This window comes from Asterias amurensis, chromosome 8 (genome assembly GCF_032118995.1).
Source record: "Asterias amurensis chromosome 8, ASM3211899v1".
In the NCBI taxonomy this organism is placed as follows: Eukaryota; Metazoa; Echinodermata; class Asteroidea; order Forcipulatida; family Asteriidae; genus Asterias; species Asterias amurensis.
In genome coordinates this window covers 11,609,921-11,634,274 of record NC_092655.1, presented here as the reverse complement: position 1 = coordinate 11,634,274, position 24,354 = coordinate 11,609,921, and the positions used below count along the sequence as shown (strand labels likewise).

Genomic DNA, 24,354 nt, shown 5'->3' with positions numbered 1-24,354 from the left:
TGACCTTTCTGTCAAATTTGTTATTGGAAAAGAAAATGTACAGTCCATATATTTGGTTTGTGATGATTTAGTATCCGGTTTTCCTTATTTTCTTGTTTCCATAAATGACAAATTTTCTTGTTTTCCTTTGGTGCTTCGGTCAGAAACTCGTAATTAATATGAAATTGCAAGACTGTCAAAAAAAATTCCTATAACTATCCATCCATTACTGTGTGACTGGAATAATATACATGTTTAATATTTTTTCTTTTGTTTCTAATTTATAATGAAATCTCCATGTCTAATGGAAATGACGTACTGATTGTATTGAACATGTTTTTTTCAATAACAATAACAATATTGATAAGGAAGACAAAATGCTTGGTGTGATTTGTTCTGTTTCCAAAAGTGTTGAATGTAAATTATTACATTTTAGAGTGTTATGTACACAAAATGCCTTGCGGAGCACCCCAGTTTTTATACTACCCCATGTGGAGTTCTTTTGTGCTCCCTTTTCTGTTTTGTTCTTGGTCTCCTATGGGAGTGAATCTTTAACCACACACTTGAACGATAAAGAAACACAAGACATATTATATATTATTTACAAAACACTTTTATTCAATGTGTACTTATTACTAAGTTTCATGAAAAACATTCGCAAACTGTAAGCATACTGAACTATAACGTCAGATGTCATTAAAAGCTAAACATACATGTGGTATCTTTACTTGGAAAATACATTGTGATGGGAATAAAAGAGTTTTTTTTGTTTAATGTCGAAAAGGGCATTAATTATCTTAACTTAGAAGTAATGGCCATGAGTATTTATACGGTACATGTACTTCAACTGTCCCTTCTTAGGAAAGCGGTTTTAGGGGGAAGGATTCAAATCAAAACTAACATGCAAAATGATAATTTTTTCTCAGATTGTGTATTCCAGTTTTGTTGGACTAACTCTCAGCTTTCCCTGAATGTCAAGCCCTGTGTGTTGTGTAACGCACGTAAAAGGAACCAAGTACACTTGATGTTATCGCCCTGATAAGGGGGCTTCTCCGTAGTACTTGGACGTTGGCTGCAATAAAGGCCTACCCGAATTACATGGCATTGTAAACTCTCTAAAATGTGATATAAATGGGTCTCATAATTCAAAACATAGCTCTGCATCCCTTAGACGACCCATAGGCTTAGATAAAGCGCTAAATATGAAACTGCGTATGATTTTAAACTATATATTATTCTAGCCTCAATCTCCACACTGATGGATGCGCTGTTTTTTAAATATTCGACACTTCATCACTTTACACTTAAACCTCTGCCAGCTGGACCGACTATTCTTAAATCAATTTTCTGCAGGACAGTGCGTTGAAGATTGTTGTCTGTGTTTCCCTTTGCATACAGTGCAGTTGTTTGCCTTCAAGTTGCCTGAAAAAAGGACAACCTTGTGTGCGACAAGACCTTTACACTAGCAATAACAATACCATTCTTAGATAGACTTATTTGATGTGGTATATAACTTGTTCCCACGATCTGTAAAAATGGTGGCTACAATATGCACCAGTTTAGGGCCGATTATAATTGTTCGACCCTTGTGAGGGTGATGATGTAGAAAAACCTTTCACCTCTGAATATTAATCAAATATGAAAATGTTATTAACATTTGTAAAATATGAAAATATTCAATAATTTTTAGTTGTCCTATGATACGTCAAAAATAAAATAACTTAAATATTTTATACTCATGTTCATATTTCTTCTAAACCAAAACACCTTAAAATATTGTAAAATTTTAAATTTGAGCCTATCCAAGACAACATTAATCTCTAAAATGATATCATGTTAAATTAAAATGTTTGAGCTTTACAATAAGATCAATTTTTCTTGTCTTGCATTTTGCAAGCAAAAACACTGTGATACCGATAGACAGGAAAGATTCTTGAAAAGCAACTGGCTTTAAAAACAAACATGTTATGAAAACTTAAAAGGTTGAAGAGAAACAAAACTCAAAAATTTATGTCCGATTGTTTTCCTTTTAAGAAAACGTATCTATGAAAAATAGTTATTCTACTAAACTAAAGCTGAGAAAAAAAATCAAATTTAAATTTAGCTGGTAACTCCTTGAACAAATTTTGAAGCTGATGTTTGAGGCCTTGCATTTTGTGGAAAATAACAAGTAACAGAACAGAATAGAACAACTTGTGGGTACTACCTTGTATATTCAATTTAGGCTGGGGTGTTGGCTCAGAAAAGAGCCAGCGTGATCTTTGGGTTTTTCTTGTAAAAAAAAAGAGCGAAAAAACGATGGTGCATTTTGGAGATTAGTCCTCCATTTTGTCAGCAACTGTAGAGAAACAAAAAGTAACACAATCGGATTTTAAAAATAGATATTCAAGTATTTATTATGCCATGCAAATACATTTGACAAAGTCGAAAGCTGTGAGGTAAATGCTTTGGTGCCTGTTTCTAGTGCTATGTAGTTGGATGTGATACAAGTGAGACTTGAAAATTATGTCAATTTTTATGTGAACACAAAAAATAAGACCAAACTCTGCGTCACTTGACTATACAGAAAGTGGCACTCAAGTTAAAGGAACACGTTGCCTTGGATCGGTCGAGTTGGTCTTTGAAAAGCGTTTGTAACCGTTTTTTATAAAATGCATATGGGTAGAAAGATGTTGTAAAAGTAGAATACAATGACCCACACAAACATGCCTCGAAATTGCGTGGTTTTCCTTTTACCTCATCGACTAACACGTCGGCCATTTATGGGGGTCAAAATTTTGACTCCCATAAATGGCCGACCATGTTAGTTCGCACAGTAAAAGGAAAACCACGCAATTTCGAGGCAAACTTGTGTGGATCATTGTATTCTACTTTTAAAACATCTTTCCAACCATATGCATTTTATAAAAAACGGTTACAAACGCTTTTGTTTTGACCAACTCGTCCGATCTAAGGCAACGTGTTCCTTTAAGCTGCAATGTTGTACTTGTCGACTTTTGTTTTGTTTAGGATTTCAAACTTTGATGGTGTGAGGTTTGATGTAAATCCACTGTGTGGAACAAAGTTGTAGTGTAGCTTTTCATGAAGACAATTAGAACATGCTGGTCGAAATGTTGTCTAGCTATTTTCTTGGAACCACCGCAACTGTGTGGCTCTTTTGTAAACAATGTGAAAGCATCATGGTCTGTATAGCCTGAACATTTTACGCCAGAGATCTGCTGTTGAGTCCAGTACATAATCACATTTGACCTCACATCATCACATGGCCGTTGGTTCTAACTCCACAGTAAAGCCAATACCTGTCCTCAGGGGACCAGTCTATGTCTGTACTTACCAAATACGCAATGACCAATGACGACTGATGTCCCACCGTAGTACAGATCACATTCGATTAAATTATTCTCATAGTCTGTTTCAGCCACAAGATTGTCCGGGTTTACATGTATCTACATAAGACATACAATGGATTATAACATCAATGAATGAAAACTAATTCATCATCAATAAATCATCGGGGGATATGGCATATGGAAAATGGTATTGACGAGGTCTTAATTGGCAATCTAAGACCGGCATGGTTGGGGTTTGTGGTTCAGAGCATGAAATTCAAGTTCTGGTGGTTTAAAGCCATTGGACCCTTTCGGTAAACAGTATTGTCCAAGGCCCACACTTTGTGTACCACAACTTCTATATCAAATAACAAACCTGTAAAAATTTAGGCTCAATTGGTCATCGGAGTCGGGAGAAAACAACGGAAAAACCCACACCCTTGTTTCCGCGCGTTTCGCCGTGTCATGGCATGTGTTTAAAATAAATCCGTAATTCTCGTTAACGAGAATTTATATTGTTTTGCTGTTTTCTCAAAAAGTAAATCATTTCATGGAATAATATTTCAGGAGAAGTCTTTCACCATTGCCTTCTGTAAACCCTGTAAGTTATTTGTAAATCTGTGAACTTTTTTTTTTTTTTCTGAACCGAAAGGGTCCAATGGCTTTAAGGTCATCAGAGTGTGGGTTTGAATCCCGGAAATGTCACCTTTGTGTCCTTGAGCAAAATGCTTGCTATAATTGCTTCTCTTTACCCAGAGGTATATGCACAGGTTCTTGTGATTGATGCATCTTAGTGCGATATTTATTTGGCAGCACAGGCTGTATGCTCCCATAGGAGCTGAGATGATTTAAGCATGGAGGTAACCTCCATGATTTAAGGAAGAAAATGAAAAAGACCCAATGACCAGAGGGTTATGATAAAATGTTGAATCTTCATGAGGGTCACCGAGTGACGGACCTGAGCGCTAAATAAGAAGCCACTATTATTATCCTACAAAACCTTTCTGTAAGGACTTCTCCTTGTGAACTTCACTATCGTGGAGACTCGTTCTTAATATTGGTCTCAACGCTTTGACTAGCTTGCTCTAGTCATCCTCATGAGTCATGAGTTATTAACAAACGTACCCTGAGTGTGTACAAGTCCATTTTAACACCCGTGATGTCTACCCACTGGCAGTCGATATTACTAGCGTAGATATCTATACAGTTAACGGAGATACCCTGGTCACTGTTACATGAGAACTGAGGCTGTATCCCATCATCGCAGTGTCCATCCTCTAGACAGAAGCTAGCCTTGTGCCCCTGGGCGACCCTCTCATTCTTACGGTTCATCAGGTCGTAATGGCTAAAAATTTCCATGCTGTGGTAATGCCTGATGGAAGAAAATAAACATCAATCTAAAGTGGAGTTTGTTTTACTTCCTATTCAAGAGAGTTTTGAGGTAACACAACGTGAATATCTCTTTTGAATAGTGCTGGTTCTGAGAAGAACTGGTGGTTGCAACTCAACGTTTCGATCAGTTTGTTCTGATTGTTTTCTCCTCCTGAAGACGATCAGACCAAAAGTATTTAGTGTATATGCATGATGGGGGTTGGTCGGGTTGGCGTAGTGGTGTCTTGCCTCGCCATCCACCTCTGGGAATCCGGTTCCAATCACACCGAGGGAAGTTGTGGATTACGTTGTTAGTCCCTACCTTACTGTTTGAGTTTGACCTGTAATAATCTCTAGGGTTTTCTTCCCATATCTAAAACAAATGGACTTCCTTTCTCTCTATTTGATATAATATTGACTAAACAGTGATTAAATTCACTTTCCTATGAGAGTCCTTGGCATTCACATGAGAGTGTCTACAACAGTCATCCAAACAGCCAACACCTCAGCCAAACGTGCAGCAAGTGTAACTAGACATGCCCCAAAGGATTGGATTGTTCAGCACTGGGAGGCGCTGCACTTCTAAAAACTAACTTATTTAAACTGTGCAATATTCTATTGTCTCCCTCACGAGACCTAAATGCCAACAGCAAGGTTAATAATAGGCTACCTTATGCCCATCAGGGGAGAGATTTCTTTAAAGCAATATTTGAAAGTAATTACATGTGACAACTGTGCCATATCCAGCTATATCTGTTGAGTACAGGACGGAACTGTTCCATTCCTCGGTTCATGATGGCGCTTGTGAACCGTAAGAGTCTGCGTAGACCATAGCGATTAGGGACATCAGAGAGACATCCCTCCTCTCTGGAGCATGTCATCAAGGAGTCGGGCCAGTCCTGGATTCGTACTGAAGACTGCAGGACGTGGAGGTCCATTAAGACATCGGGTAGATCTGTCAATGGTTAGATGGTAAGATACAAGTATGGATGTTAATCAAAACTGTGTGTAGATTTTACATTTCTTCTACTGGGGGCAGACCTACAGTTTTTGTTAGAGGTAGTTTGGTACCCAAATCTAGCAAATAGGATGTTATTCAAAACATTGAGATCTGTATTGGTTTGACATTGCTTCCATTGGAAGCTTAGTAAAGTTGGGGAGGTAGTGCTTTCTGTCTACCAACCAGGCTTCTGATTGTGATGGATGATGACCAAACCTCCGGAGTAGGTGGCAACGGCCCCTGGGGAAAATGGTTGATTTGTAGCCCGCACTTTGAAGTGGCATTCATGCCTTAAATGTCTGGCAATAAAACCAAATTGGGCGCAGTCCATTAAAAAAAAAAAAAAAAATTATATATAAGGAGCAAATGTGAACAATAGCCCAACAGACATTGACATGGTCAATTAACAGAATGAAATTTGAATCATAATCAAATGGTTCACTGCAGCTCAGATTTACCAGAAAAGAATAACAGAAAAACAAAGATATATGGTACCAAGGAAACACTGAGTTATGTAAGAAGGAGGTGTCCATGCACACAGCATTTAAATGACTAATCCCTTCCTCAGTAATGTTGCCAACAACAGAGACAGGAAGACTGTTCCATAGGGGGACGGCAGTGTGGATGAAGCTTCTGTCCAAGCAGCGAGTTCTTGCAGCTGGCAAAGAGAGAGCATGTTCAGGCAATGAAACACTGAAGTGGGTTGCACAACGTCTTGAGTATGGTTGGGGAAGCAAGGCTGATAGCTCTGCTGGGCAGTGGCGGGTATAGAACTGTGGCTGCAGCTACCTGTCGTCTGTGAAGCAGGCTGGCGATGTTGAGTTGCGTGAGAGCAGTAGCTTCATCAACTCCTATGACCTTGAGTGCCTTCTCTTGGATGTTGTCAAGTTGGCTTAAGTTTGTTGGGGAAGCATTCATCCAGCACAGAGAAGCATACTCCATAATGCTGCGGACTTGTGTCACAGCTCTGCCCTCAGCATCCAGTAAGTAAGCAATCTTCCTCGGTGCCCCGAGTTTCTGTCCAGTTCTGGTTGAAATGGTTGAAAGATGCTTTGACCAAGTCAGCTTGCTGTCGATGTGGTTACGCCAAGGGTTATGGGTAGCTGGCCTTGCCCTTAAGTTTGTTGTTAGGGAACTGTGGGTTTTACTTGCCCACAAGACCTTGTGGTAGCCCTGATTTTAAACATAAATTGTCATAAATTTGAGTTCGTCAAATTCAATCTTTGTTCTAAGTTTTAGTTAAAACATGTAAAAAAGTGTAAAGATGTGATTCTTACATTCCACACACACCACACCAGCACGGAAGCCGCGGTAGCATGTGTTGTTCTGTGATCGGCGTGAGTATTTACATTCCCTGATGGTTCTCTCTTTCCCAGTACATTGTACATCTAACATCATAATGTTCCTCTTCGGCGCTGCTCCGTAGCTTAAAGTACTCTGTAGAATATATTGAGAGAGAATGAATTATATACCTTTTGTTATTTTTGTGGACACTCACTGTGAAAAAAATGTATCATGTAATATCATAATTGGGCTCAAAATTTTGTAAATGAGTAAAAATCACTGTCAAAGCAATGTTTTCAGGAGAGTCGCGTAAAACCGTTGCACATACAAAAAAAAACATTACTGATACCTCTCAGATTGTGCATTCCAATTCAAGATCATTCTTCCTGCCTGGACATTGTTCAGAAAAACGCGACAACTTTTTGCAATGAAATTGTCACAGGTTAGTTTTATTGTATATAGCTGCACTAATAAAGGTTTCAACATTAAAGCCATTTCAAAAACTAAATATATACTTTCCCTGTGAAGAACACTAATCTTGGAAGAGTTGGCCCACGGATAACCAATAGTTATGGTTCATATAGCAAGCACCCTTGGTTACAGGTTTCCTAAAGCTTGCGAGTTACAGTAATTAAGTTCACTTATGAGGCCTATTTGGTTTCATGACCATACATTATATATTTATAGTAATAATGTACCCACCTGAATTGCGTAGCGAGCATGATCCATCCCCATCTGTCTGCAAATGACCTTAGCATCTAGAAGACCCCACTCAGTACCCCCGCAGACATTGGCCCACTCCCCGTTCAGCAGGACGGAAACACGACCCTCCCTCTCGTACGTCCCTCCTTCAAGTTTCACCTTAAATGGAAAAAGAACAAAATAGATTAAAAAAAACAAAAGTTTGATGCTGATATTTCATTCCAACAGCTTCGACAGAACATTCCTGATTGCTTTCCAAAATGTTCCTGTCCGCCAAGCGATTGCATTATGTCCTCATAGGTGGGAGTCTTAACAAAATTATTATAATCGTATAAAACATAAGAAATGACTCCTTTTGAAGTAAGGTAGTTTTTAGAAAGATGTACTTTCCCACTAAAATATTCTAATCTGAGAAAGTCTTCAGGCCTGAAGCATTTCTCAGGCATCTGAAAGCACACAAAATGGTGCAACAATGTTGTTTTTTCTCTCTTACTATTTTCTTGCAAATTCGGTGACCAATTTACCCTAAGTTATTTTGTGCATACATGTTTGGATACACCAAGTGAGAATGTTTGCCTGTAAATGGCTCTGAAAAGAATTTGTGGTGTAACTTTAGCTGGACATTTTGGATTAGTAAGTGCTTCTGATCTTACGTGGCTTTTGACGTTGATATCAGGTACGATGCACCGAACACCAGCATCAAGAGAATGGGTGCAGCTGCTGCTGTTGTAGTACCCATGGTTGCATGCGGTCAGACTCCTCTCATGACCTCTGCATTGCATCTTCCACAGCCAGATCGGGCCCACCCCTGCAAGCCATAAAAGTAACAAGACTTGATTATTATATTATTTTGCCTAGAATAGTGTTGTTCATCGAGGCATGGGTGTTTCCAATGTACACCAAAAGTGAACCAATACAAGAGCTCTGGTGTTCTTTTAGTGTACACCAATCTGTTTCAAAAGACCACAATAAAACTTCACTGTCTTGGCACCAAATTGGGCCTGGCTATTAAGGGTCTCATACTGTAATAACTTACAGGATTCGCTGAAATCACCACCCTTTCTATATTTCGCTGTTAAAAACTTAACTTACATTGACTCATATTCATTAACTTATTAGTAACTTGTTAGCTATTGGCCTTGTCCTACACTTATCTTGTCTGGTTAATTTTTAAGTTCAAAAGTTGATAAAATAACACAATCTTACAAAAATGCAGTTAAATGTGAACCTGCTTAACATACCTTGTCCAAATCCGGAATTGGGGACGATTTCCTTTGCTGCCCCGAAGCCGAGCTGTTTACAAGCAACGCTGGCATCAGTCAAGTCCCAAGACTCGCTGCAGATAGTTCCCCATATTCCCTTGATGTACACTTCTACTCTTCCCTCTCCAAAGTTTCCTCCGGCTCTCAGGCGGATGTTGGGCCTGGGACGTTTTCGCCCATGCTATGAAAACAAATAACAACAACTCTTGAAAATGTATCATGAAATCGTCTAACGATTGCTAGCTGAATATTATTTTTTCATCGTGAATAACACAGGACAGCGAAAAAGGAAAGTCTAACGGGAGTGCTAAAATCCATAGTCTTCAATTTTTTTTACGATGATTATCTGGTTCATGACTTTGTCAAGTTTAGAATAACTTTCAGTTGATTATTTGGTATTGACTTCGAGTACAAGAATTTTTTTAATAAAGGAACGTTACAGAATTGGTAAGAAACAGATTTACATATAACTTACATCTAATGATATGATGATAGTAGAAAACGTCCCTTTCAATCTGTCTGAAATTTCATATTATTGATGAGAAATAAATAATCGAATTTCTCGTTTGGAGTTTATCGCTCACAGTTAGCGTTTTATTCATTTTTGTTTTGGTGTCGATGCAGTGCAAAATTTGTGATCGGTTATTCACTATTCTCTCGTGTCCCAGATGGCCGATCGATCTCAAACTTCTACAGGTTTGTCAGTTTATGTATATGGTGGATTACATAAAGTGCTTACACTGCCAGCAACTGCTTTGTTAGCAAAACCAATTCTGTTATGTTCCTAAAGTACGAGTCCAAGTACCATCAAAACGATACTCGGTTGAGAAAACCACCTCGTCAAGGGAACACTTCAGAACAAATTGCTATTTTTACCTTGGAATACGTTCGTCGTGCCTTTTTACTCGTCCTCAATGCCTCTTTACCGAGTTTGTTGAAGACCTGCGGCTCCTCTGTTCCCTCCTCAGTCTCGGTGGTATTAGAAGAAGTCCCATCCTCAACAACCTCGGCAGCCTCATCAACAACCTCAGCTTCCATAGTCTCGTTCTTCTCATTCTCATCAGCAGCAGCAACACCATCAAGCTTTGCCTCCAACTCACGGTCTAACTCCTCCACGTCGACGTCGTCTTCATAGGGTGTGTCGATGACGAAGCTCCCCCGGTGGCATCGGACGTGGGCGACGGCCTCGGACTCGCAGAGGGTGAAGCTCTCCAGGTCGTCGAACGGACACGAACCGATCAAAACCTCTGATCCAACGCAGCCGAAGTTGGTGAACTTCATGCTCTTGCGACGCTGCAGTTCATCACTGTGATTGGAAAGTGAAAAAAAACCTCGGGAATATCAAGTGGTTATAGCTTTCTAAATGCAGTTCTAAAAGGGTATGACGAGACATCTTTAAAACCGGCAACTGTTTAAGATTTATGGGCATCTGTAACTCTCCCGAATTTGACACCAGGCGGCCGTACGAACATGGAGTTGTGACTTTCGCGCGAAGATTACCCCGAACTTGGTGAACAGCCAATCAACAGTCGATGCAAGTAGGACTACCAGAAACTAACACGATGCCACTCGAACCACACGAAGATGCACGAAAGCAACTTGATTGTGTACTTTTCCTATAGGGATAACTCTTTTCGTTGACAAGATGCCCTCACGATGGCCTTCGAAGGGCAAAATGAACCTATGAACTCGACACGAAAATGGACCTTCGCAAGGTCTTTCTGCAATTTGTTGGTATGCCAAAGATTTGCCACCCGTTAACAACGTTGCTGCCTGAAACTCCACCGACGGTCATACGATTGCTTTAGATACCCTCAAAAATGATACGATGTTTTTGCGAACAGAGCCGAATTACGACATTTCCTTTATGGTGTGTCTAGCTGGTTTCAATTATAGTTTGACTGCATGATTAAAATGATATGAGATTTCAGACTGTTATCCTCTCATTAGCCTAAATAACTGACGTCACACTTCGAGGCTCCTGAATTACGCCAGAGATCTGACTTGAGCCTACGTCCATAATCACATTTGACCTCGCATTAACTCAATAATGGCCTTCATGGTCCTGGAGATTCGCAGTCAAGTCCGACGTACATGTACCAAATCAATACCTGTCGTTGTCATTGCGGAAAAAGACAGGGGACCAATTTAGTGATCTAATAGTAACCTAGCCTTTTTTCGTTTGTACCGATAATAATACTTGGACTTACTCTTCCACGTAACGGCTACTCAGAGGCAGTGCTTGTTTGTACCCAAGACGTCCGCATACCACTGTGGCGTCATGAATGTCCCATCCGTCCGCACAGGCAGTTCGCCACTTCCCCTTGTAGAACATCTCGACCACGCCCTCTGAGATGGGCTGCAGGGTTGAACGACCTCTCAGTCGTACCCGGATTTTTTTCCTATCCTAAAATAGGAGTTTGAAGAGTACGACTTGGTGAAAACTAGGCTGTTATGAAAAGGGGGGACCAGCATGCGAAGATCCATGGAAGACGTGAATGATAGGAAAAATGGGCCTCGTTTTTTTAAACTAGATATCGCCTAAAACGGGCCAGACAGGCCACTTCTAAAGTGAGGGTCACACAATAATATGACTGATTTGGGCTGTTGACGACCCAAATCAACTGCACGTTGCGACCTCCTTGGAGAAAATTGGCATCTCAATTCCATAAGGGATACTGGCCATTTTTTTTCGCTGAGCTCGAATAACCACGAAACTTGGGCCTATTAAATCTTGTTCAAGTCATTACGTCACACGCGTGTATCTGGTGCAACCACACGCGAGTCGGGTCTTTCCGCCCAAAAGCTTGCATAATGTGTGTTTAATTTTACCTCCCATTCCATCGTTCAGAGGCTTCACTTATGACTGAAACCGTTATTTCTGAGAAGACCTCTAAAAATAGTTTGTCCAAACGTTTCTTGCATAAATCGTCACAGAAAAACAAGCCCAATAAAGCTCATATGGGCTTCTGGTGATCATCAGTGATTTGTGTGAAGTTGACAAGCATGGCTTACAGTAGAATGACGTCACACTTTCAAAAAGCAGATTGTAAAGGCTGTATTACTGTTGGTGTTTAAAACATTGATACACGAACAGATTACCACTGTTTAACTTCGTTTTCACTCAAAGAAAACCCCCACGCTGTTACGTATCGTTCGCTTTAATTTATTAATGATGCCAGTCAATAAGCTTCTAAATAATTGCACACTCAATAAGATTAAATAGTTTGGATTTACAATAAAGGGCGCCACCGGGTGTTTGACAGAAGATGAAGAGTAAAGCAATAAACTTATTTTTTAAAACTTAACTTTGTTTCTTTGCTGGAAAGGCTGTGCAGAACACCGCCTTATACACTGACACACTTTTAGTGGCGCTCTGTATTGTAAATCCACCAAGTAGCATATACAGGGTGTCTCAACGCACTCCTGCCTCCACCAAGGGAGCCCAACATTACGCCATTTTTTTTTACACTTGCCAATTTTGACACAGTGCATTACTCACACCAATGACATGATTTTCGACAACATTTCTGGACCACTTATACACGAAAAACCATAATGGTCTTCTAATGGCTCATGTCGAATCATTATATTACTCATGTCGAACAACATTTTTCTTTTTTTTACTCTATGATCAATTTCAGAGAAAATGGTTCATGTCGATCATAATAACATAATTGAAACACCCTGCATACTTTATTATTATTGTGTTAACGGCTAGAAGTTGGTTCCTCGTTCAGGGTTTTGAAGGTATTTGTAATTGGGCTTCATAGTTACAATCCCTCAAAAGTGGAGTTTGCATCACTAATTCTTTTCGGGAAAAACAAGTCATATTTTGGTTGTTAAAGTTGGACAAATCTAAGAGCATTCTACAACCAGTTGACTTTGATATTATACTTTTTACTTGTCTTTAAAAAATTGTTTACTTCAACATCAGCCGGACAGACTCAAAAACGTCGTTCAAGACATATTATGATTGTGTTATGCCAACAAAATAACCTCAGTGAACTACATTTGAGTCAATATTCACGCCAAAAACCTACGCCAAAACGTAGATGGAAAAACTCCGATCATGTTGTAACAGTTTCAACTTTTTCAAACGTTATGTTCAATGGAGTTCAATGAATTACAGTTACTTCAAATTGTTTCTCTTACATGACGATCGGATACAAATTAATGGTACTGATTTCCAGAAGTATATGAAGCCCTTAGAAACGGGAGAGAATTTGATGCATAACTTGTGAGGAAACCAAAAGAGACAACAAATAACTGGGGTTGGAAAACAACAATTATTGTTAGACATGAATTGGTACTGGTCTAATACAGTTTGAACAGGACAAACTTGGCCATGCATTGGTTATCATGCTGCGTAGGAAACGGGTATAACTATATAATAAAAAACAGCCGAAGTTATCAGTAATGGTTGATGGAAAAAGCAAGTATTTGGAAGTTATTCAAAAATCGAACGACATTATTGCAGAAACAGTGCCGTTTAAGGACAAGATGAGTAAATTTGTATAGTTGAAAGGCACTGCTATTGAATTGCAAAGGTCTTGGGTTCAAATCCTACCAGGCTATATGACTGTGATTTTTTACAGAGCTTGGGAAAGTACTGAGTAAGCACACATCGGAGTATTATTATGGGTAAAACAACAATATTCTTTAACACCTCTAGTTTGTACAAGATTTCGGAACATCTAAAAGAGGACGATTTGTAACTCGTCCTCCAAGCACAACCCACATTCTGTAAATGGAAATTTCGCCTACTTATTTACTGTCAAGTTCCAGAAGAGCGCATGCGGAACCAGGATCCAAATTCCCGCCGTTTTGTTAAAGGTTGCAATCTACTTACTTTCTTCATCCTACGAATACTTACGGCGGCCCTTCGTGCCTCCATTCTCTCCCCTATGGTGTCATTGCTACAAGTCAGGCCAATGTCTTCGCTGTGATGACAGTCACTTTTGCCCATCTTGGCGCGCTTGCATTGAAAGAGGGTGGTCTCGTTCCCCGTACACCTTACATCATCCAGTAATACTTTACCTGTGAGGAGATGGGATTAAAAATATGGAATCAATAGGGTAGACTGGTACCCTGACCTCACACATGGCCTATAATGTACACCCATCATCCGAAGTCAAATTTAACTGCGAATCTCCTGAACCACGAATGCCATGTAAAATGATGCGCGGTTAAAAGGTGGATTCAGGAGGGCTCTGACGTAATCTACAGGCCTCGAAGTGTGACGTCAGATGTTCAGGCTATCAAAAAGGATACTTCGGGACGCTTGGTGTGGGACCTACCATTGTTTAGAAACAACAATAAGTACTACATGATCAGTTTCTGCATTATGTTCACCCGAAATCATTTTCAAAGTTGTGCCTTACCTGATCCAGCACCAAATACATTGCCATAATGAAAGTTGAGAGCTTCTGCGTATCCGAGCATCCGGCATGCAACCTGCGACGCGTTCATGTGCCATCCATCATCACACACCGTACCGTACTCCTTACGTTTCTTATTGTATACCTCTAGTCTCCCTTCCCAGGGATGTTGCCCTCCAACTAGGCGGGCAATCTTTGGAGGAGGATCCTCGGTGACGATAACTGAGGACGACACAACGATGAGGGCGACAGACAGACACACAAAATGTGACGTGACGTAGTCTGAGAGAGAAGGCATTCTTGAGGACGAGGTGTAGGGATGCCTTTATCTGAAGAAGAAGTTTTCAAATGGTTGGATGCTAGTAAAGTAATTATGACGGAGTTTGGGGTGTGACAGTGAATTATTGGGGTTAATAGTTCTACTTCCATATTATAATCTATGATCGCGTCTACAGGGGTGAAGAAATGTCACAGGGATAAGTTGAGCTAACTGGCATGTTTTTGTAGCGGATTTCCATCTGGGTGATTGTGTACACGATCATCATGCAGTGTGATGAGGATGTTCTTTTCTAACAAATGTACCTTTGTGTGCGACATTAGAGCCGCAAGTTCGCCAACAAGTGGTTGGTAAAAGTACATGTGGCCTTCCATGCGAAAGAACAACAGTATAACTGTACCATTTAAAGGCAATTATTCTATTAAACTGCCTACCATAATGTGGTGCTACCACAGGGAAAAGTACACCCTTTTCAACTAAAGAGAATTACCTTTGGTTTTGCCGGAAATCCGGAGCGGTTATGTTCACATAGGAAGAATAACCCGCAATTGGAACACACAAAATTATGAGAAATGTATCTGACAGTAACTTCTCTGGTTCAAATGTTGGGGCATACAAACTGATATCGTTTTCCACAAAAGTACTTCGAAGTGAAATGATTTTCATGATGCTGTACTCCTATAACCAAGTAAGTTTGTATCGCCATAGTTTAAAGAGTTGTTATCACACGAATGCCTTCCCATTTTGAAGCATAGGGTTTTAAATGTTTTATTTAAAGGGCATTTGACTGCCAACTTGTTATGTAATGTTGTGACACCCATAAAAGGGTCTATATAGTGTACTTTTCCCCAACAAAAAAACACAATGTCCACAGATTTACATTAAACGCACACAGTTTGAATACTTTGATAGTAGAAAGCCTCCCTTGAAATTTTACCTATTGAGGTGCTGTAGTTTTTGAGAAATGAGTAAAACAATTAATTTTCGTCTCAGTTTTAGCATGTAAAAACGTATTAAACAGTTATGCTATGATACCATAATTGGTTATTGTGATTTTACATCCTAAAATAATTTTCATCTCACTGAGGCGAAAATTATTTTGTGACTTGTTTTACTCGTTTCTCAAAAACTACAGAGCCTCAGTAAATAATATTTGAAGGGAAGCTTTCCACTATCATTTTCTTCAAACCCTGTAAGTTTAATGTAAATCTGTGGACATTCTATTTTGACAAGGGACCTTAATCAATTAAAGGCCATCCATACAAAATGGTGGTTGATGTTTGTATTAAATACTGTGTGCTTGGAAACAAATGAGTAAACCCCAAACTATACAAAACTCCGTGCGAATCAAATTCGTCCTGCACTATTTACCTCTAGACCACTTTCTAGAAGACTCTTAAACTTACATACGCTATAGCGCTTGGTGTATAATGGAATCAGGTCATGGAAGATCAAGGTTGGATATGCCTTTGAGTGCTTAGTCGTTATAAATCACTTACAATAAAATTACCCATCTGGGAAACATCATTGACGTACAATACTTCCCTTTTTATGCCGGAGGTTTTTCTTATTTTGATCTCGTGGTCCCACCGGGCTCGTAATGCCAATATTTTGTTTTTTGGAGGAAATTGTCTTATAAGTGCACCAGACTAAGATCCCGATCATGGTAATCATATTTTTTTTAAATACTCAAAATATGCTAACGTCTCCCATCCTCTTGAAATCAATTACTGATTTTGCTGACAACTGCCTTTCGTTTTTCTCTTTAAACCTTTTCTTCGGCAGGTTTATCGTTGATTGTTTAAGATAGGGCCGTCCAAAATGAAAGCACACAGTGCTCGATTTCACAAAGCCCTGACGAAACTTGAGTAAAATTGTCAGACTTTATCTCTGAAAGAAGACCCCAAGCCTGTAAGCAAGACAGAGGACTAGCGTGCCCGAAATATTTGAAGTTTCTCACCCTCTTCAAATTTAGAAACATACCCATACATTAGGCTAGAACGGCCGCGTAAACTTCATGTCATTGTAAAGGAAAAACTTTATTTGAAAGACTGTCAGCAGAAGTCTCTGTAAGCTTAAACTTAGTGCACGGATTCTTTGAACCATTCGTATTATCTTCCATAAAACCGACCCTTTAAACAGAACTCCGTTGATTGGTTGACTATAGGATCCGACCCCATCTACCAAAATTCAAACACCAAAATCTGTCGGAATCTGAGCTATAGTCTTTAGCCCAACAGAATCAAACAAAACACGCTGTTGGATTTTGATAGTCCTGCTGAGTGGTAAGCGTTTATACTATGTTCATACTTAGCAATCTGACGCAATCATCCATCCGTATTTACAATTTACAATATATAATGACATAATAATGTTTGTCTCTCAATATAGTATTTCCAGAAATTCTTCCCACGACCACCACCAAATTTCCTTCGACATCTGTGTTCCATTGACCTCCAAACTCGAGACGTCATTATTGGTTCTAGTTAAGTTAAAGGTAGGCAGTTTCCATCACGTAGCCCACGTTTTCTGTTAGGTTGAGACTACCCCCCCCCGACACCAGTAATCGTGAATTTGAGACTGGAGCGACGGGGAGAGAGAAAAAAAAACTACGGGTTGCGGTCCCGTGGGCAAGGTCGGACGCTGGGTCCGCTGTTGCCTTCATTGCGCTGACCTGCTCGGTTCAATTTCATTAGCACGAAAGGCTGCTAAAGACAATTGCTAAGGTTATCGGTCAAAATAGCATGTCACATCTATGAAGCTTTATGAACCATATGTGAATGGCTGTTTCCTCATTCACTTTAGCAGAAAACCATTTAGATTATACTTGGTTACGAGTAATGGAGAGCTGTTGATAGTATAAAACATTGTGAGAAACAGCTCCCTCTGCAATTTTAAAACATTGTGAGAAACAGCTCCCTCTGCAATAACGTAGTTTTCGAGAAAGAAGCAATTTCTCACTAAAGTATTTGAATTTGATATACCTCAGAATTTGATTTTGAGGTCTCGAAATCAAGCATCTAAAAGCACACAATTTGTGCAACAAATGCGTTTTTTCTTCAATTATAATCTCGCAACTTTGACGACCAAATGATCTCAAATTTTCACTGGTTTGTTATTTTATGCATATGTTGCGAATACCAAGTGAGACGCCTGGTCTTTGACAATTTATTACCAGTGTCTTTAGTGTGAACCTAGAAGTAAATGTACTATCTATATATCTCTTCGCATATCGCATTAAAGGGGATTGAAATTGGTCATTTGACTGTTCGTGCTGCAATACCTATGAAATTATTCAACTTTAAACAAACAAAGAACAGAAGTTTGGGAACAGACATTCCTCGTCTCGTTGTGGTATTCCAAACTTTAACAATTCTTGACGTTTCTTCGGGGGGAGTTCAGCTGGAAAAAAATCGAAACATTGTGGGCGCATATTTTTAGAACCGCATTAACCACCAACTCAATAGAGCGTCTTGGTATCAAGCTGGGTGATAATTTCTTAAATTAGTCTTGTATAATATGAGCATGCACACGTACCGGAAAATGTCACGAATGTATTGTTTGTTGTGGTTTTTCTTTAGCCAGACAGATGGCCCATGCGAAACTAGACGTTTCGACAAACAATATGTTGCTCAAACGATTGTGCTTTGACATTAATTAAGAATACTATTCAGATTTGCCCTTAATATACACTCAAACATACACTGATATGGGTAAACGGAATCCGGTGGAGCCGCTCCGAAGATAAAACTATAAGGTGTGTGGGCGGCTTGAAAGGGCCACCACACCAACTAAACAGGCAAACATGTGCCAAGTGCACAACTACCAAAACAAATAGCTCGACAAACGTCCATTTGCTTACATTAGCACAGGTCATTGCATATTATCATGAACATTGGTTAAATGCACTGGGCACTAGTATTTGGTAATTACTAAAAATAATTGGTAGCCATACAATCTTGGTAACAAGCTGTTGATAGTATAAACATTGTGAGAAATGACTCCCTCTGAAGTAACGTAGTTTTCGAGAAAGAAGTGATTTTCCACTGGACCACTATAATATTTGAAATCGATTTCGAGACCTCAGAATAAGATTTTGAGGTCCCGAAATCAAGCATCTGAAAGCACACAACTTCGTGTGACAAGGGTGTTTTTTCTTCCATTATTATCTCGCAACTTCGACAACCAATTAAGTTCAAATTTTCACACTTTGTTATTTTATTCTAATGTTGAGATACACTAAGTGAGAAGACTGGTCTTTGACATTTTACCAAAGGTGTCCAGTGGTACTTCTCGCGAATGTGAAAAAATGCGAAGCGAATACTGATGTCCAGTGACTGTCCAGTGTCTTTAACTTTCCAGCTAGGTTGACGTCTTGGATCCAGGTGTACATGAATTCCGTTATTTATTCGAATGATTGAAATGCAGTGTCCTTCGACACTCCCACGATTTGAGCTCAAATATAAATCATTTAATTAAAACAGTTGAGGTAAGGTTGGATATTGCCAAGATTTCCGCATGAACGGGAATTTCGAAACAGTTTTGGAGCTACCAAGGTGCTTGGACCTGGGATAGCCTTGACGTGTCACCTTGAATTATCCACCGAGGTTCAATGGTGTAGTTACAGTTGGTGGTAATGCAGATTAGTTCAAATTCAACAATTCGTTTTAACATTTTCTACAGTTTTTTCCCGAAAGATGGTTCGTTTAGAATGGTTGAATTTGTATCAAACGACAAGTTGATGTGTAAGTGGTGTCTTGCCTCGCTTCCACATCTGGGACCCCGGTTCGAATCATGTGTCGGGGGCACTGCGTGAATTGGGTTTTCAGTCCCTAAATACCTGACTGCGTTGGTTTTCCCTGGAATAATTCTCTGTGGTTTTCCTCTCACATCTAAAACTGAAATTTGTTCATCATCTCGTTTGGCTCTGACTAGAGCTTTATGAACATTTATCCAGATCCATCCCAAGATGTGACATCACAATAAGAGCCACGTAGGCTGGACTTACATGCTGCATGCACGTTTTTGTAAACAGTCCAAATGGAAGAAAACATAACATCTTACATTATGGAGACCTCACTGTCTTAATTTTGATACGAATAATGGGGGCATCCATGAACATATATAGGCCCCGATCGAAACTTATTCAGCTGTTATTTTCACAACTCTTCACTTGTCAAATTTCCCCAGATTATCTTGCTTGCTATAGAAAGACTATGAAATGTTAAAGGTCACCCTGTTTCGTAAGCAAAAGTTCCTTGTGTTGTCCACACACACAATGCATGTATGTACATGTACATGTCCATTTTAAAATAGTGACATTATTATGTAATGTTCACATTCCTTTTGTTGATTTGTAAAAAATGTTGATAAGGCAAATCCGGTGGATGTGACACAAAACGTTTGGCGCAATAGTGAGGAGGTGCTGGGACCACTGGAACAATAGCCTATACACTGATTTATTTCAGTCAATAGTTTCCGTAAAGTCAGCAATAAAATAATGGCTGCACACCCCGTGTGATTGTGCATTACATGGGATTTTAGGCATTGAATGGCGAGGTATCAATGGTTTGCGGGACCACCATATGAGTGTGTCTACTTGCCAGGTAGATTTTGTTCTCTTTATAACTTTTTTTGTTCTTTCTAGGGAACAGTCTTGCTTAATACAACTTTCATTGCACTGAGCCCGAGCTTGTGCCAACCGAGGATGGAAAACTAATGTAAAAGTCATCACAAAGCAAAACCAGATAGCCACAGTTTATTATATTGTTACACAGTCTATGCAGAAATGGTCATGTGTTGTATTTGTTGGAAACAATGGGATGATTCTTTTGCTAAATTGAAAGTTTGCAGAAATGTTGAAATATGGTAACAACATCTGTTGACACGATCGGATGTTTTACATGGCCGTCCATGACAACCAGTGAGTTTGTTTATCAACAATAGAAAGATCTATAATTAAAGTGCAACACAGCTGTTACTTATTTTATGCTTTAAAAAAAAGGCGAAGTCAGCAATATTAATACTTCCCCACCCCGAAAATGTTTTAATTGTTTCTACGTGACAGGTCGCTGAAGTACTAATTCTCTAAGGAAATATTACTACTCGAACCATTGGGAAAGTCAAAGTATGTCTTTTATAAAGACGTTGCAAATCACTGCTGCTTCTTCAATTGAAATATTGAGTTTGCACGGTCTTCACTACAACAAGACCTGTGACAAATATTACTACTTTTTTTATCAATATAAACCACAAGGGAAACTGACTGGGTAAATTTGTAAATGATTTTGGGGGTTGAACAAAGAATTGACTAGAGTCAATTAACGGTTGTATGGCTTCTGACTGGCACCCCCGAACAAAGATATTGACAAAATAGGGACACCGCCAATAATATAGGACTAGATAGCTCAGTTGGTAGAGCGCCGGCACGTTAATCCGGAGGTCGTTGGTTCGTATCCCACTCTAGTCAATTCTTTGATCAACCCCCAAAATCCTTTTTTTTTTTAGTGAAATGTGACCAACAAATCGGCATTCTCCACAATGGTCCAGATTCAATGGTCAGATTAAATGTCATTTAAAACACACGAGGATCACAGCCAAAGTTCTCTCATAAGCGGTCTGGTTGGCTTTAGTTCAATGTTGAAAAATTTACCTATTTTCGCAATGAGAGTTTTGAAAAAGTTTCCGGAAGCGAACCGCATATCTCGTCCCGCTGGCTAAAGTCATTATAAAGAAAAACGCTGCAAATGTGCTGTGATTTTGTCAGGTAGGTTGATTCATGGAGAGAGAAGAGAGAGCGAGGTAGTATCATTTATAGGGGAAGGAAACTGTTTCATACTCCATGGTTGTATGATGTTTGTCATTTATGTATTTGAACATGGAGCAATAAACTAGTTTATTGCTCCATGATTTGAATGAGTCTTTCAAGCAATTAAAGATTTCGTTTTGAATTTTCGTTTTGAAGAAGTGAAACAAAGCTAGTTTAAGGTATTACGCAGACCAATGTGGTGTTTAGGTGATGTTATTGAATTTTCGAAAGGAAATAATATTAACTTGGTCAGCTCTTTTAGGTTTTCGATAAAAGAAAATAAACCACACTAGGCTTCTCGACTTGTTACATGAGGGGCCTGAAAGCACCCGGTCGACTAGGAATTTACAAATTCTTGAAAAGCCCCAAATTGTTTATAAAAATACGAAAACAACTTACCCTGTCCCAAACAAAATACTTCGCTGGCTTTACCGGAGTGGTATGGATTCTGGAAACTAAGGATTACCAATGTGTTTTCCAGCTGTTGTAATCTGTTTATTCCATGAACCATCGACTGGAGAGTACGGGAGCGCACTGACTACCAGACACTATCACCTGATGAACTGAGCCGACTTTCTCGCACTTTCTCCCCCCTGCGTCAAGCACAACCTCCCGGCCTTGTAAAGTCAAACCTCGGCTAACCTATTCAAGTTCAAATGGTGGTTTTATTACCGTTTCTCTCCCAGAAGTTTTGGTGTATGCTTGATAACATAGATTCACGATTTGTGGAGCAAGGGCCAAGCTACCACAGCGAATGAAGCCCCCGAGTGTAGAGACTTGACTTAACCCTGTTGCGGGGTTAGGAATGCTAGAGACTGAACCCAAATCGGAAGAGTTCAATGATTATATGTACGGTGCGCATGTTACCGTGTGAACATGTGTGGTATTTAGTTATGAAATCTGCCCAGACTCCAAGGACGACCTGTTAGGAAAAAGAAAAAAATAGCTGACAGAGCAGGGTACGGTGTTCGCGAAGTGCTAAAGTTTGCACACCGTGTACAACATTCGTTCTTTTTTATGTTGCATAAATCACAGGTAATCAAAAAAGAACACTACGAAACGCAAGTGAAATGAAAGCGAATTTCAAACAAATTAGTTGCAACACTGTCCAGGGCAAGTGAAGTATGTTATAGTTTTTGTTTGTAACTGTCATTAATTCTAACAAGGACCTTATAGTGGCCGGCACAAGCATAGCCAATAGGTTTATAGAGTAGAGAAATGTCAGTTGTAATGCGGGTGAAGAAAAAAAAAAAAAACACTACCACGCAACCACTGGGATGGAATGAAAGGCCGCAAATGCACAGATCTGGTCCGAAAAAACTTGTGACACAAGTACTGCAACATTTTTGTTTAGAATAATACCAACCGAGGTAGGGCCTATCTAAACGAAGTAGACCTTTTGGGGTAAAGAGATGTGTGTGCCAATCCCCATGAATGATGCAAAGTTACAAAGCTTTCTCGGGGCCTTAAGACAGACTTCGAGACTTAAATACAGCCACTATGTTTTTAAGGGCATTTAATTACTTCACTCCAGCTTGCGATAAACATGTCCTTTTTCGAAATAATTAGCCTATTATTAATATGAACGTGCACCAGATCTGATAATGTTAATGGCATGATGGGCACGTTTGGGAATTATTACTCAAGTACTTTATACTTGAACTGTGCTTGAACGAGCAACGGAGAGCTGTCGACAATGACCCTTAATTGCTCCACGGTTAAAACATAACACATTATGAGAAACGGCTCCCTCTGAAATAACATAGTTTTTGAGGGAGAGGTTCTCACTTGGAAGCATACAACTTGTGCAACAAGAATAATATTATATTTTTCTTTCATCACAATACTGGACTTCGACATACGTGCCCAGTACTCAATTAACAGGTAACCATTTTCTAACTTGCTCTCCGAATTTGATGAAATTTTCACTGGTTGAACGCATCGAAAGTCCCCCCCCCCAAAAAAAAAAAAAAAAAAAAAAGAAAAAAAGAAAAAAAAGGAATTTATCATGTTTACCCAAACAACAATGACCTTTAAAGTTTATGTTGCGGTTTTTTAGAATTATGACAAAAAGTCTCAAGCTGTGCCTTGACCTGATTGTTGCAATTATTTGAGTAGCTCCCCGTGGCTCTCACGTAGTCTTGACTTCAAGTAGTTTATATTATTGAATGTTGCAATGCACATGCTTTCTTTCTGTGTTCTGAGTGCTGAATGTACTGTTGACACATGGTGATCCAAATCCCAAAATAATTACTGACGACAGGTGAATGTATATACATTGTAGCTATATGACCAAGCGAGTCATGTTTATCCACCAGAACTGTTCGATGTGGCAGAAAATTTAGTGTCCAAACTTCCTAACAGTAGGCCCCGCTCTTCTTTTGAATCATCCACATCAAGCCCACCTATAGTACTTAAAGACAGTGGACATTATTGGTATTGTCAACGAATAGCCTTCACAGTTGCTTTATCTCAACATATGCATAAAATAGCAAACCTGTGAAAATTTGAGCTCAATCGGTCATCGTGTGTCGAAGGTTTGTGTGTTAAGATGGTTGATTTCGAGACCTCAAATTCTAAACTTGAGGTCTCGAAATCAAATTCGCCGAAAATCAAAAACTTTCTCAAAAACTATGGCACTTCAGAGGGAGCCGTTTCTCACAATGTTTAATACCACCAACCTCTCCCCATTACTCGTCACCAAGAAAGGTTTTATGCTAATAATTATTTTGAGTAATTACCAATTCCCGTACGGGGACAACTTTCCGGCGGACAGATTTCACTGGGACACACCAGCATCACGATAACTCTAGAACAGCTGTTTTTGCGCATGGGATAAGGGTCGCTAAGGAGAAGTGGAAAGAAATCGAGTTTGATTTCATTGAATTTTAAATACTGTTTTGCTGCCCAAGGTGCCTAAATTGACAGAAAGTCCAACAAGCCGACTCAAAGAAGGAGAGC

General features: G+C 39.5%; 1 protein-coding gene across 2 annotated transcripts; it reads right to left on the bottom strand.

Annotated features, from left to right (window-relative positions):
* Window positions 1–641: 641 nt before the first annotated feature.
* Window positions 642–22,277, bottom strand: LOC139940933 (lysyl oxidase homolog 2A-like). 2 transcript variants are annotated; one of them, XM_071937335.1, is made up of 13 exons: window positions 21,793–22,277; window positions 14,312–14,637; window positions 13,780–13,967; window positions 11,138–11,334; window positions 9,804–10,233; window positions 8,907–9,108; window positions 8,319–8,473; window positions 7,666–7,824; window positions 6,957–7,116; window positions 5,403–5,634; window positions 4,434–4,680; window positions 3,314–3,425; window positions 642–2,317 (listed from the first exon to the last, which is right to left on the bottom strand). In XM_071937335.1, the coding sequence occupies exons 2-13, from the start codon at window positions 14,604–14,606 to the stop codon at window positions 2,295–2,297; spliced, it is 2,400 nt and encodes a 799-aa protein (XP_071793436.1). In that variant the 5' UTR covers window positions 14,607–14,637; window positions 21,793–22,277; the 3' UTR covers window positions 642–2,294. The 2 variants fall into 2 exon arrangements, with proteins under 2 accessions (XP_071793436.1, XP_071793437.1); XM_071937336.1 differs by having other exon boundaries at window positions 13,804–13,967.
* Between the last annotated feature and the right edge of the window lie 2,077 nt (window positions 22,278–24,354).